At 29.7% G+C, this 13,884-nt stretch overlaps 1 protein-coding gene across 4 annotated transcripts; it reads left to right on the forward strand.

Moving 5' to 3' along the window:
• Window positions 1–1,374: 1,374 nt before the first annotated feature.
• Window positions 1,375–13,228, forward strand: LOC120091770 (protein SELF-PRUNING-like). Of its 4 annotated transcripts, none has more exons than XM_090307249.1 (5): window positions 1,375–1,390; window positions 9,266–9,450; window positions 10,210–10,271; window positions 12,122–12,162; window positions 13,011–13,228. In XM_090307249.1, exons 1-5 carry the CDS (start codon window positions 1,375–1,377, stop codon window positions 13,226–13,228), a joined length of 522 nt encoding a protein of 173 aa, XP_090163375.1. The 4 variants fall into 4 exon arrangements, with proteins under 4 accessions (XP_090163375.1, XP_090163374.1, XP_090163373.1 ...); XM_090307248.1 differs by lacking the exon at window positions 1,375–1,390 and adding an exon at window positions 12,354–12,365 and having other exon boundaries at window positions 9,236–9,450; window positions 13,023–13,228; XM_090307247.1 differs by lacking the exon at window positions 1,375–1,390 and having other exon boundaries at window positions 9,236–9,450; window positions 12,122–12,167; window positions 13,016–13,228.
• Window positions 13,229–13,884: the final 656 nt, after the last annotated feature.

The following is a 13,884-nucleotide window of genomic DNA, read 5'->3' on the forward strand; positions in this document are numbered from 1 at the left end:
CAAGATTCCAATTTCTTAGGATTTTCCTCAAGCACATTTGTTGAGCAACCCCAGATCCTGAAATGGCGTAAACTACCTTTACGACCATTCCTTAATTCCAAAGGTGTTCCAGTAACACTTTTGGATGGAACGCAATTCAAAATGTATACTATTTTCTGTACTGTATAACCCCAAAACGAGTCAAGTAAGAAACAATAACTCATCATAGACCGAACCATATTCAACAGGGTTCTATTTCTCCTTTTTGATATACCATTCTACTGAGGTGTACCAAATGCTGAGAATTGGGATACAATTCCATGCTCAATCAAATAGTCTTAGAATTTTAAATCCATATACTCTCCATTTCGATCAAATTGAAATGTTTGAATTTTTTTATTTAATGCATTTTCAACTTCAGTCTTGTACTCCTTGAACTTTTCAAGGGTTTCAGACTTATGTTACATTAAATAAACATACTCATATTTGGAATAATCATTAATAAAAGTGATGAAATATTCAAACCCTCCTCTTGCCTTAACATTCATCGAACCAAGAGGTTTGAATGTACACGTTGTAAGGGTTCTTTGGCCTTGTGACCCTTTCCAGTAAAAGATCTTTTAGTCATTTTGCCTACAGGGCATGACTCACATACAGGTAAAGAATTTTCTTCTAACTCACTTAGAAATTCATTCTTGACCAGTCTCTCAATTCTATTGAGATTTATGTGTCCCAATCTTAGGTGCCAAAGAAGGGAATGTTCTTTAGGAAAAAAATTTATGTCTTTTATTCTGAGTTACCGCAGTTTTAAATAGTTTAGTATTTAGGAAAGTTTTTATTGCTAAAAATCTTAGCACATAAAGATTATTTTGAGATTTTCAGAACAAATATATACTCCATTTTTGTAAACAAACACTTTATTTACGTTAAAAGATAAAGACTGGTTCTGTTCAAGCAAACATTTTACAGAAAATAAGGTTCCTTTCCAAGCTAGGACCCATATATACATTATCAATTAGAATATATGAAATCTGAAAGTAGAGTCGAAGTCCTTCCATTGCCGTAGTTGAGATAACATGCCCAGTTCCAACATGCATCGTCATCTCCCTAGCCTCCAATTGCTGCCAGGAACAAACGTGGTTAGTGGCACCTAAATCTATTATCCAGGCAGAATCATCATTCTCCACTAAGCAAGTTTTCAATATAAGTAAATCGTATTTACCTTGCTTGGCCTTCTTCTTTTTCGCCAAGTACTTGGTACAATTGCTTCTCCAATGTCCATCTTGGTTGTAATGGAAACAAATTCCCTTTGCAGCCTTGACCTTCTTGCCTTTTTGGATAGCAGCTGGTAGGTTAGCTTTCCCCTTTCCACCTTTCTTCTATTTCCATTTTTTGATGCCTAAAGAGGAAGGTACATACTTAGGTCCAGAGGTCGAACCTCTGAAGAACTTTTTGGAGGATGAGGCAAAATTTGCCTCACCCTTCTTCTCCTTGACTTTCATCAAGGATTGGAAAGTCTACAGCTCATCGAGCAAAGTGGTTAGTATGTAGCCAATTCTGTTCATAACAACATTGCTAAGGAACTATAGGAAACTTTCAGGTAATGTTTGCAGGATGAAGCTAACCTGACTGGCCTCATTAATAACAGACTTGTTCATCTCAACCACATTAAATTGGACCGTCATGTTGAAAATTTGTTCACAAATAGAGGCTCTTCTTGCATATAGGTATCAAAGATGAATTTAAGAGCGTTATGCCTTATTTGAGCGGACGATTGTCCAAGAAATCCTTGCAGGGACTCTATGATCTCACAGGCAGTGAGCATAGGCTCATGCTTCCTTGTCAAAACTCTAGAAAGGCTTGCCAAGATAAATGGTCGAACCTTTTCATTTACCCGTACCCAACGTTCGTATGCTTCCCAAACATTTCGAGTGGCATTTTGAGCTAGGATTGAAGAACATTCCTCCACAGGAAAAATCTTAAGCCATTGATGATCAAAACTATATTGGTTGTGTTTTTCCAAGTGATGTAATTATCGGCAGTTAATTTATCGGCGTTGAGCATATTTAAAGTTGCGGAAGTCATATTGAAAATTATTGAAACATACAACTTATTTATATTAGTAACCCATGCATTACCCAATTTTGAAAAACCAATCGAGTTTAGAAAAATAATTTAATGCAAGCTGTGTGACATTTATTTTGCAATGATGTTTCAGTGAGACGGGGTAAAAGCCACCATAGGGTGACCAGGTACCCCTTCACTGAAATGAGACCATCTCAACCAAAATACAGAACAACTCTTTATTCTTGTAAATATTAGTCACCCTTTTTCGGTCCAAATTTTTTAACTATCTTAACATTTTATTATAAGTATAACTCCTCATTTTAGATTCTAGAGTTCTACCCCAATGAACCAACCATAAGGAAAAACTGATTGGGACAAAAACTAAAAAAAAACCAATCCATTTCTGTAGTTTGAGTAAAGAGTCACGCAATGTCATCCGTAGGGGGACACAAGCAAAGATGCCTCAAAGCCGAGCATGAAAATTTACTACAAACTAATGAGAGAGACCGTGAGATGTGTTGATACACGTCCCTGCTCCCACTTACTGTAAACACTCTCTTCATTCACCTTGATATTGACCTATAAAAACACCCTATGCATAAGCAAAGGTGCCTCGAGGCGATTATAAGTCTCACTGTGTGAACTATAAGGAAGAAACATGAAAAGCAAATGAAGTATCATATACCCTATTTTCCTCCCACTGGGTGTTTTACCTAGGGTTAATTTAACTTATAAAAATAGGACTAATTATTTTTACTAAGTGATTGTTTATGTTTATCCAAAAGTAACACTTACTTTAGATAGTTAAACAATTTTGATTAATGTTCATTAAACATTTTAACAAACTTTAATCAACAATTGCATACTTATAGAAAATTTATCTAATTCACCTTCCAGGTCAGTTCCCAGGTAGGGGCATTCCGTTTCCATCAACATAAATACCCCAGCCTAGACAGAACTAGCCTTAGACAAAGGTCCCTTATAGATACATTTGCTACAATTTTAATCTTTTATTAAGACCAATTTAATCCTATTACACTGATTAAAAAGAGTAAACTAATTTCTAATCATATTAGAAATATTGTAATCTTAGATCTATGTGGATCATATTTTAAACTATTTAAAAAATGATTTTAACCTCAGTTTGCATACAATTTTGAATTATTGATTTCAATTTCTAATTTCATTTAATTATATTGATTATAAAAGAAATGAAACAAATTAAAATCATTCATTGCATTTTAAATCTTACTTAGGAAAAATTATAACAATTATAAAGTTACCTAAGGTAATGACATGCTTCATGCAATTCCCATTTCATTACTTAATATACATAACATTTATATACTAAAGTAGTGAAATTCATAATGACATTCATCCGTACGTTAACTATATATTATAACAATTATAATATAATGATCTGTGATAATGTCATTAATGCATGCAAACATATACTATAACATTTATATTATATGATGCATGAGCATGCTATAAAATTAAATCATGCAACTATATTATAACATTTATAATATTCACGACGCATGATTAAATGCATAACCTATGGTGGGACTTTCTATATGGTATACATTATGACATATATTAAATAAAAATAAACCATATACCAAATGAATAATTTAAAGAACAATATATGGATCGGGATTGAACTCCTAAACAACTAATTAAATTAATATAACATTTATATTATTTTAATAAATTAAAAACTAACTATTACAACAAAAAATTGATGAACCAAACCAAAAACTCGAACCCGTGAACCACTCGAACCAAGTGAGCTACACGCAAACCGATAGAACCACGAACTGAACCGCATCAATTTTTTCATCTCGGAGCGTTGCAACGTTGTGACCTAGCATTGCAACACTACGGAAAAATCCTTCCATCTATTTCTTCGCAACGTTCAATGCTAGGGCACAATGTTGTAATGTTGTTATACAATTGCCTACTATACAGTCATGAACTCCATCGATTTTTCTCCTATTTGGGCCTCGTTTTCTCTAGAAAGTCGCCAAAAACTCATGAACGACACGCACAATTAATTTCCAAACTTGATTGTAAATTAATGCCCAAAAAAACGGGCCCTTACAAACCAAATTTGTAAATTAAAACAGTAAATTTTAAAGATCAATCTCGAAAACATCCATAATTGAAAAACCAATAATCATTCATCAACATGGACATCGTACACTAATGCAAATCCCACCATAAACTGAATTTTGATAAAGGAAAAATTAAAATTGGGACTAAGACCGCCGCTTTGATACCAATTGAAGGACTGTGAGATTCGATGCAGAATCGCAAATTGTGTCCCAATTTTAGACTCAAAGAGAATTAAAATTTTAGAGAACTACATTATGCATTTTAATAAAATTTACAACATGCTTCAGATACAATATAGAAGGAATTCGGGGTTAATCACACTTACCCTTAAATCCAAATGAATCTTCATGAATTTCTCTTGATTGGTCACAAATTCTCCTATTGATCACAAACAAAAGCAGCAACTCAAAACCAAAAGGGCTAGACACCATCATAAGAAACCTTGTTATTCTCCTAAGGGCTTGAGAATGACAAGAGTTATGTGGGCTCTATGGTATTTAATTTTGGGAGTGAGTGAGAAGATAGAGATGAGAAAATTTTCTAGGGGGAGATCTTTTGTGTGCTACTGGAAAAAATCACTGAGTTCTCTGTATAAGAAGCAAAGGGAAGAAGATAGAAAAATTTGATCTCTGCTAACTTCCCATAACCACACATTATTTTAGAGAGAAATAGGAGAGCCCCCCTAAATTAAAACTAAATTTTAATTTAAATAATAATATAATAACTAATTTATTATATAACTACATGTTATATCAAATATAACACATAATCTATAGTTTATATTCTATCAAATACAATATAATCTATAGTTTGTATTTTCTCTCAATAATTTATAGTATTTAATATAAATCAAATTTATATTAAATTTGATTATATGAATCCAATCCATATAATCAATATCCGAATCATATTCAAATATTTATTTCATCTCAAATAAACTTTATATAATAATGTATTAAATACATTATATTAATTGTATCATATATAATTAATTCGCTCAATTAATTTTGAGCAATTCAAAATTAAATTGATTCTCAGTTATCCTAGTTGAGCTACAGAGGGGATCTTATGGACCTGTAGATTGAAGCTCCAATGGCACTTGAATAATTAATTAAACTCCTTAAATTAAATTACTCAATATCCATTAACTGTCGGTTACTCCATTAAAGACCGACAACTGCACTCTTCACATTACAGATATATTTTTGTGTCCATTGGATATAACCAGTCAATAGGGCGATGACTCTTTACAAATTGCTCATAAGTACAACTAGACCAAAATTATTGTTTTGCTCCTATAGTTACATCTAACTCCTTAAGTACCACTGATTTCTTTAATGAACAATAAGTCATAGTCTGACTATGACCAAACCCCTCTCAGGCTAAGAGGGTGTGATGTGACATTGTTCAAGCTTGGGAATCAGCCCTCAAGGGAGTAATTTATCTACTTACCCCGACAATAGGAAGGGAGTAAATTTCGTCTTGTGTAGCTGTGTTTCAAGCACCCTCATCAAATGAATCATCGAAATGGTAAGCATATTGAGTCGGCAATTTGTCCACTCTCACCCATGCAAATCAAAGAAACGCCTTCATATGTAGGAATTCGCAACTCACTCAGGATTTAGATCATGTCACCTATGGTCATCCTGGTGAAATATAAGTCTCTATTATTAACGACTTTATATAATGAGACTATTCATTTCGTGGTCTGGTCTTATACATACCCTTTTGTATGAACACCGTCTCTCACATGTCTCTACATGAATGATCAAGATCAAATCATTTGTAGAACTTTAAAACAATTGTAACATCTACAAAAAGGGGCGCATTTGTAATGTCACCAGTATAAGGTATCTAATCTTATCCATCTACTACAGACCATTTAGATTATCACTTAAACATGATCCACCTGTATGTCTCTACATACATGTTTAAGCTAGAGAAGATAACCTTTGATGTTAATTTATTGATTTGATGGGTTAATGCTACTAAATGTCGAATAAAATACCTCGTATTTTATTAAATAAATAAATTGTTTGTACATTACAATTACAAACTACAGGACTCGTGAGATTTAGGGCATCAATCCCAATACCTGGTCTAAGTGATCCTTGTTTAAAGGAGCATTTACAATGGAAATTAAACATTTACATATGAGTTGATTTTTTTTAAGGCTATATATATGCCTGTGATGAATTATATTGCATGTGTATGTGAAAACAACCAAATTAAATTTGACCTTTTTATTAGAGTACAATAGGGAGTACAGAAGTTTGAACCTCCAACGTCCAATCAAATTTGATTTTATTTAATGATAATGTGAAAATTGATATAATACTCATCGTTATTGGATTATGAAATATTTTGGATTTTGGCTAATTATGCAGAATTTTCTTTCATTTTCATTTTGCCTAAAAAAAAAAAAAAAAATCTGATTTCGGTTTCATTTAGTAATTTTTTTAAGGTAATTTTTGGAAGAAAACTTTGAAAATAATCTAAGATTTTCCTCCTGCGTGTGTTAAAATTAAAAGATCTTCTATAGAGAAAAGAACTATAAGTATTTTAATAGTTGGAAGATCCCCTCCATTTCTCATAACTACAATATAGTATTTATTTACTTACCTTGTAAAATTTATTTTGCATTCATTAAAGGCATAATTTGTAAACCCCTAAACTTGTTTTACTAGCTAATTATGTTTAAGTCCTCTTAATTATGTAATTAAGCTCTTGGAAGTACGTACTTATAATGTTTATATTATTTGAAGCGTGTGGGAAGCTCAATGTATGTGTACATATGATTGAATGAGGGAAAATATTCTAAGTGTTCGGAAGCTATACTCTGGAGTACTTAGAGGACAGGAAAATGTGCTAAGTGTGGAATTTCAAGCTCTCGAGTAAAGTAGAGAGAAGTTAACACTTAAAGGAAAGTAGAGGATTTTATGCGTTTGGAGTTATGACACGCTATGCAACTAGTTTTGTTGAATTATGCAACCAGATGTCCAAGAAGGGGACACTATGGAAAAGTATAGCTATGTGGTATGTGGAAGGCCATGGAGGAAGTAAGATGGCTCTTGAATGACAAGGAAAAGTCGAGGTTGGTATAGGGGAAGTATGCGACCAACCTCATATGCAAATGGTAAAGGCTAAAGTGGCAAACGGGGTGATTCTGGACCAATGTGTCGAAAGGTGACGTCCAGAGGGTGCAACACTGAGTAGGATTATGCGATGATCAAGAAAAGACTTAAGTGGTCGCAAGCCCATGCGACGGAGTTAAGCTGGAGAGTTGAGATTAATTAATTCATAAACGGGTTATGTGGCAGCCTTAGAAATGTTGGATTGAGGATTAACATGTCAAGCGGCGTTTAATTAAGATAAGCCTACATGCAAGTCCAAGTATAAATAGACCTTGCAAAGAAGAGAACTGTTTTGCCAAAAAAATTCCTACACTTAGAGGAAGTATTATTACCATCTAATGGACGAAATTGAAGTTCTCAACAAACTAAAGAGATTACAGAGATTTTCGACCTATTAAGAGGAACTTAATGCTCAATTTATAACCAAAGTTCTTTTGGAAAAGGACCCTAACATTTTTCTAAAATGACCTATGTTTTCTTTTGTTTTCTTTTGTTTTCTTTTAATTTTTTTCTTTGTGCATTTAATGTAGTGCCTTCTCATTTTCATGAACTTTTTTAAGAGAGAGAATTATTTTAAGAGTGCATTTTATGACCTAAAAAGTATATTAATTCAAAAATATATCGTGAGAGATTTTGTGAAAGTAGAAAAATAATCATCTATAGTTATAAATGAGCATAGTTCAACTGATACTCAAGATTAGAGGTTTGATCCTCATCCTAATATATTATATTAAAAAATAACCTATGGTTGTTTTCAGAAAAATTGATCACGATTTCAAAAGTGTTTTTCAAGGTAGCTAAGGGTGTGTTTGGAATATATTTTCAAGTGTTTAATTTAAAAAATACGTTATTTTTAAAAAAATGGAGTATTTGACAACCACTCAAAATAGTTTTTCAAATGTATTTTAATAAGTTTTTATCAAAAGTGTTTATATAAAAATGGTTTTTTTAAAAAAAAAAATTCCCCAAACCAATACAAACGGACGTTAAGATGACCCATACAATAACCAAAAAGGGAAGAAAAAATTTGGATCTAATCTTTAAAAAAATTCAAACCCAAGTGTGATTAAAGTACATCTTAAAGAGATGTGTTCAAAATACCTTCTAAGTTTAAAGTACATCTTAAAGAGGTGTGTCCAAAATACCTCTCAAGTTTAAGTATTTTTTTTTCAAATGATTCTATTAATTACAAATATGATTTTTTTTTCTTCAGAAGATTTTCGGCTACTCAAAATTGATAGTACAAATTCATGTCAATTGAACTGTATTCATATCAACCTCACTAACTTTTATTCGATAATAATAATGTTTATGATAAGGCAATATTTTAAAGTACTTTTTATTTATTGAGATTTCTTTTTTTACAAAATAACAATTTTGTTAATCTGAGAACATAGTCAAGAATCTATAATCTTTTATTCGATAATCTAATGATGAAAACACTTTAATCATTAATTTAGAGTATATTTAGTTTAACTTTTCAAGTGTTTAATTTTGAAAATAAATCCTTTTGGAAAAAATTGAAGTGTTTGACAACCATTCAAAATAGATTTTGAAGCAATCTCAAAGTGCATTTTAAACCCTTTTTATCAAAAGAGATCAAATAAAATTGACATTTTTGAAAAATAATTTTTTCTCTAGCCAATCCATACAAGTCCTTAGAAATTTTTATTTCTAATTTCTTTAAGAAACAATTTATGAAGTTAAAAAAAAATCTAATTAGTTGTTAAACTTTCAATTTTGTGTCTACCAAATTCACTTTCAATCTTGTATTGAAAGGTCTATGACATATTTAAAATTCTTAAAAATTAACTAATCTATTTAACATTAAATTAAATTTTATGTCTAATAGGACCTTAAATATTTAATTTTACATCTAACTAGTATATATGAGGATTTTTGAAATATAAAATCCTTCAAAATAAAAATAGAAAATTAAGAAATGGCAAGATCAATAATGTCATCAGAGCCTCTTGTTGTTGGGAGAGTGATAGGAGATGTTCTTGATTCCTTCACTCAAAGCATGGAGATGTGTGTTTTTTATAGTAATAACAAGCAAGTTTTCAATGGCCATGAGTTCTTTCCTTCTGCTGTTGCTACTAAACCTAGGGTTGCAATTCAGGGAGGAGAGTTGAGATCTTTCTTCACGCTGGTTTGGTTTTTTCTTTTTTCCCCCTTTTCTTCAATATTTGACTGGCCCAATTGCTTCTTTCTTTACTCGTTACGGATATGAATCAATGATTTATTTGAGGTTCGAGTCTCTAGCTCGCTCTGCATGCTGAAGAAAAGAAAAATTAAGATTTTGAATTGTTTGGTCTATCAACCTAAGTATAAATATTAATTATATCAATAAAAAAAAAGTTTAGATATTCAAATTTATGTCTTGCATGTTGAATAATTTTTTTGAAAAATAAGAAAAAAATGTAAATATTTTTTAGATTTTTCTATTAATAAGAATTTCCCTTTTTGATTATTTGTTAGAGTTATACTAGTTTTCAAGCTCACAAAGAAAAAAAAAAGATTAAATTTACCACAACTTTTTTCACTAGACATAGTTTAGTATGTATATCAGCGTCTATCAGTGATAAACTTCTATCAATTTCTGTTACTGATAGATACTAATGAACTTCTATCAGTCTCTATAAAAGAATATTAAAATTTTGTTACATTGTGTAAATAATTTTCCTTATTTTTCTATTTTTGCAAATCTCCTATATAATTTTTCTCTCATGAATTTGTTTAATCTTACAACATCGATATTTTCTTAAGAAATTGTAGGTTTTGAATTCTCTTCTTCATATTTGTGACGTTGTTCCTTCTTTTGAACTATAAAAAACATACTAGAGTTGTGTTTTATCTAAATATCTCTTAATGTTTTCATTACTTGATTTATTATTATTATTATTTTCAGATTATGACTGACCCAGATGTTTCTAGGCCAAGTGATCCTTATTTAAGGGTGCATTTACATTGGTAATTAAACATTTACATATGAGTTGGTTTTTTTTTTAAGGCTATATATATGTGTGATGAAGTTATATTACATATATTGCATGTGCATGTGAAACCAATCAAATTAAATTTGACTTTTTGTTTTTGGAGTACAATATGGAGTATGGGAATTTGAATCTCCAGCGTCTAATCAAATTTGATTTTGAAGAATAGTAATGCGAGAATCGATGTAATATTTGTCGTTACTGGATTATGAAAGTATTTTGGATTTTGGCTAATTTTGCAGATTTTTCTTTCATTTTCGTCTTGCCTAGAATTTTTTTGGTCTTATTTGGATTTCATTTGGTTATATTTTTAGTTTATTTTTGGAAGAAAACTTTGAAAATAATCTAATATTTGCCTCTTACATTTATTAAAATTAAAAGATCTTCTTTTATAGAGAAAAGAAATACATGTATTTTAATAGTTGGAAGATCCCCTTTATTTAACTGCAATATAGTATTTATTTACTTACTTGTATAATTTTTTCTGCATTCACTAAAGGCATAATTACTAGATTGTACTCCTTATTTGCTATATTTTAATTGAGGGTATATTTGTCAACATTTCTCCTTATTAGCATTTTTTAAGTTAAACAAATATAACTTTCAATTTTAAGGAATGTTAATATAAGTATCTTTTCCACTTTTCAAAGAAGCTCTTAAAATTGTTTTTTTTTTTTTAATTACAATATTTAGATAGAAGAATCTAACTTTTAACCTCGAAGTAGATAGTATAAACTTATTAAAATAGGTTAAAATATCGAAAAATATCTATATCCATGAAAATTTCTGAAAAAAATATAAGAACAAATCAATTAAAAAATATATTTTTTTAATTAATAAAACTTTTTACACTTTTTAAACAAGTAAGAGGGAAAAAGAAAAAGGAGGAAAAAAACTCCCTCCTTGGTTTCTTATTTATTTATTTATTTACTTATTATTTTTTAACTTTTGCATCTGAAAACATAATCAAAAGTTACTAAGGAAAACTTTTGTAATTTAGATTTTGTTTTATGTTTTCAGATTGGTTGAGTTCAGCGAATATATGTTTGGCAGACAACCCAAATTCTATTTTTGAAAATTATTTTGAGATTATGTGATCCAAACACTGCAAATTCTAAAAGCAATATTTTTATGTTTTCTTTATATCCATAATTTGAATTTTAAAATTTTAAATGCAAAATTATATTAGATAAAAGATAAAAACATTTAAAATATAAAATGTCATGTTATAAACCTAATTCAATTTGTTTTAAAAAATAAAAATTGTATTATGTAATGTATTCTAAATAAAATTAGGTTAAGTTTCAAGTTTCGTCCCTATGATTTGGATGAAGTTAAAAGTTAGTCCATATGATTTTAAGATTTAGAATTTAGTTCATACAGTTTAATAGTTCATATGGCTTTTTAAATCCTCTTAAATAGCTCCTACCATATGAACTATTCATTAGGAAGCTTTTATCAAACAATAGGGGGTAAATTATAATTATAAACAATAAGACTTAAATTTTAACTTACTCTAAACCGTAGGGACCAAAATTTCAATTTTAAATTATATTATATTACAAAATAATAATTACACAATTTTTTAGCATAAAATATATTCAAAAATAAATTAATAATAATTTATTGTCAACTAAAATTTAGTAACTATAACTAGTTTACAATTTTTTATATTATAATTCAATTTCTAAATTCTGCTACCAAACACATATCTAAAAACATGAAATACAATTTTGTTTTTATTTAATCCCTTGTTTCAAATTTCTGTTTTTATATTCTCTACCAAATAGGCCCTAAAAAGTTTTAATTGTGAAACCTCTATTGCAGGATCGTAACAGATATCCCTGGCACTACAGACACCACATTCGGTAACTTTTTCTACCAAATATATATATTCAAAATAAGTAATAATAATAATAGACTTTCTTCTAAAAAAAAGTAAAAAATAAAAAAAAATAAAAAGCTTTCTAGAGGGGAGATTAGAAGAAAAACTTTTTGAATATATACATATATTGTCTATTTCCTTTCCTTTTTAGCTTTGGTTTAGACCACTTCTAAGAGAAATTATTAGGTGCAACCTAATGTCATGTTTCACATTCCTTTTAAGTGTATAAAAAAAAAATTATAAAGAAAAAATCATTTTTAAAAAAACAACTTGCTACATGAAAATTTTTTAGACAATTGTTTGTGCAGGTTAGATAACACTCAAGTATTTTCTATATAATTTTTTTTTTTTTAAAGAAAACTCTCTCCTTGGATTCTTATTTTTATTATTATTATTATTATTGAGATCAAACATCTAGGTTAATAACATAAGATTTGTGTCAAGTTGATTTATGGTGATATTGCCCTTTCTTCTTGAGTTTTGTGGGGGGAAAACGTAAGATTTTAAAAAAAATCTCCAATTTGCTAAATTCTAAACTTTTTAGGAGCAACATTATATAGGTATTGACCAACTTTTATTTCCTAGTTTTCTAAATATTTTTAATTAAAAAAAATTTAATAGATAAATTAAAGATTAAAAGAAACTGAAATTTTTACATACAAATTAGAAAAGGGCGAGAGCTCCATCCTTTCCTACTTAACTAAACAGATTTTTCTTATATTGAGAAAGAGAATAAACTTATAACTTTTTATTGACGATCAATATAAACATATCTTAACTATTAAGCTACAATATTAAAACCAATAAATTTTGTAAATGAATGAAACACAAGGAGGGAGATAGTAAGCTATGAGATTCCAATGCCAAACATAGGAATCCACAGGTTTGTTTTTGTTCTATTCAAGCAGAAACGAAGACAATCAGTGAATCCACTCTCTTCAAGGGATCAATTCAACACCCGAGCCTTTGCCATCGACAACGATCTGGGTCTCCCCGTTGTTGTCGTCTACTTCAATGCCCAAAAAGAAACTGCTGCCAGACGGCGTTAAAATCGTCGTTTAGCAACAGTCCAAGTGGACCAATATAGAATAGGAGAAAAAGGGGAAAAAAATTAATATACAATCTGAGTCTTTCTTTTCCCTTGAAAATAATAATCACTTTTTATATATGGTGATATAGAAGGAAGGGAGAGAGAGGTTCAGATTTGTATATTAGAAAAATATATATTTACATGAGGGGAAATAATTTGGACATGCAAAAAGGAGGAGAACGGCGTCATTTTCTTTTTCTTTTTGGTGTGCTTTTAGTTGTGTATTATTAGTATATTTTGCATGTTCATATAGATGGATGTGCTAATGAATTTTGTTTCAGAGATGATTTACCATTACCACAGTTTGTATTTAGTTTTCAAATATAAGATACATGAAAAGGTTCACTTGGTAACGATTTTATTTTTATATTTTTCATTTCCTGCTTTTTTGCTTTTGTTTTTGTTTTTGTTTTTGTTTTTTTTTTCCAAAGGTTTCGTTTAAGATTATTGTAGATTTTAAAATAATTGTTGGTAGTTGTGCTTTTAGAAACATCAGCTGTGAAAAGAAGTAAAAGAATGTTTGGTAAATTATAGCTTAAACTTGAAAAAGTAGGTTAGAGTGTTCGGTAAATAAATACAAAAACATATTATTTTAGATATAATAATTAAAATAGA

This window comes from Benincasa hispida, chromosome 11 (genome assembly GCF_027475165.1).
Source record: "Benincasa hispida cultivar pf3 chromosome 11, pf3_genome.v1.1, whole genome shotgun sequence".
NCBI lineage: Eukaryota > Viridiplantae > Streptophyta > Magnoliopsida > Cucurbitales > Cucurbitaceae > Benincasa > Benincasa hispida.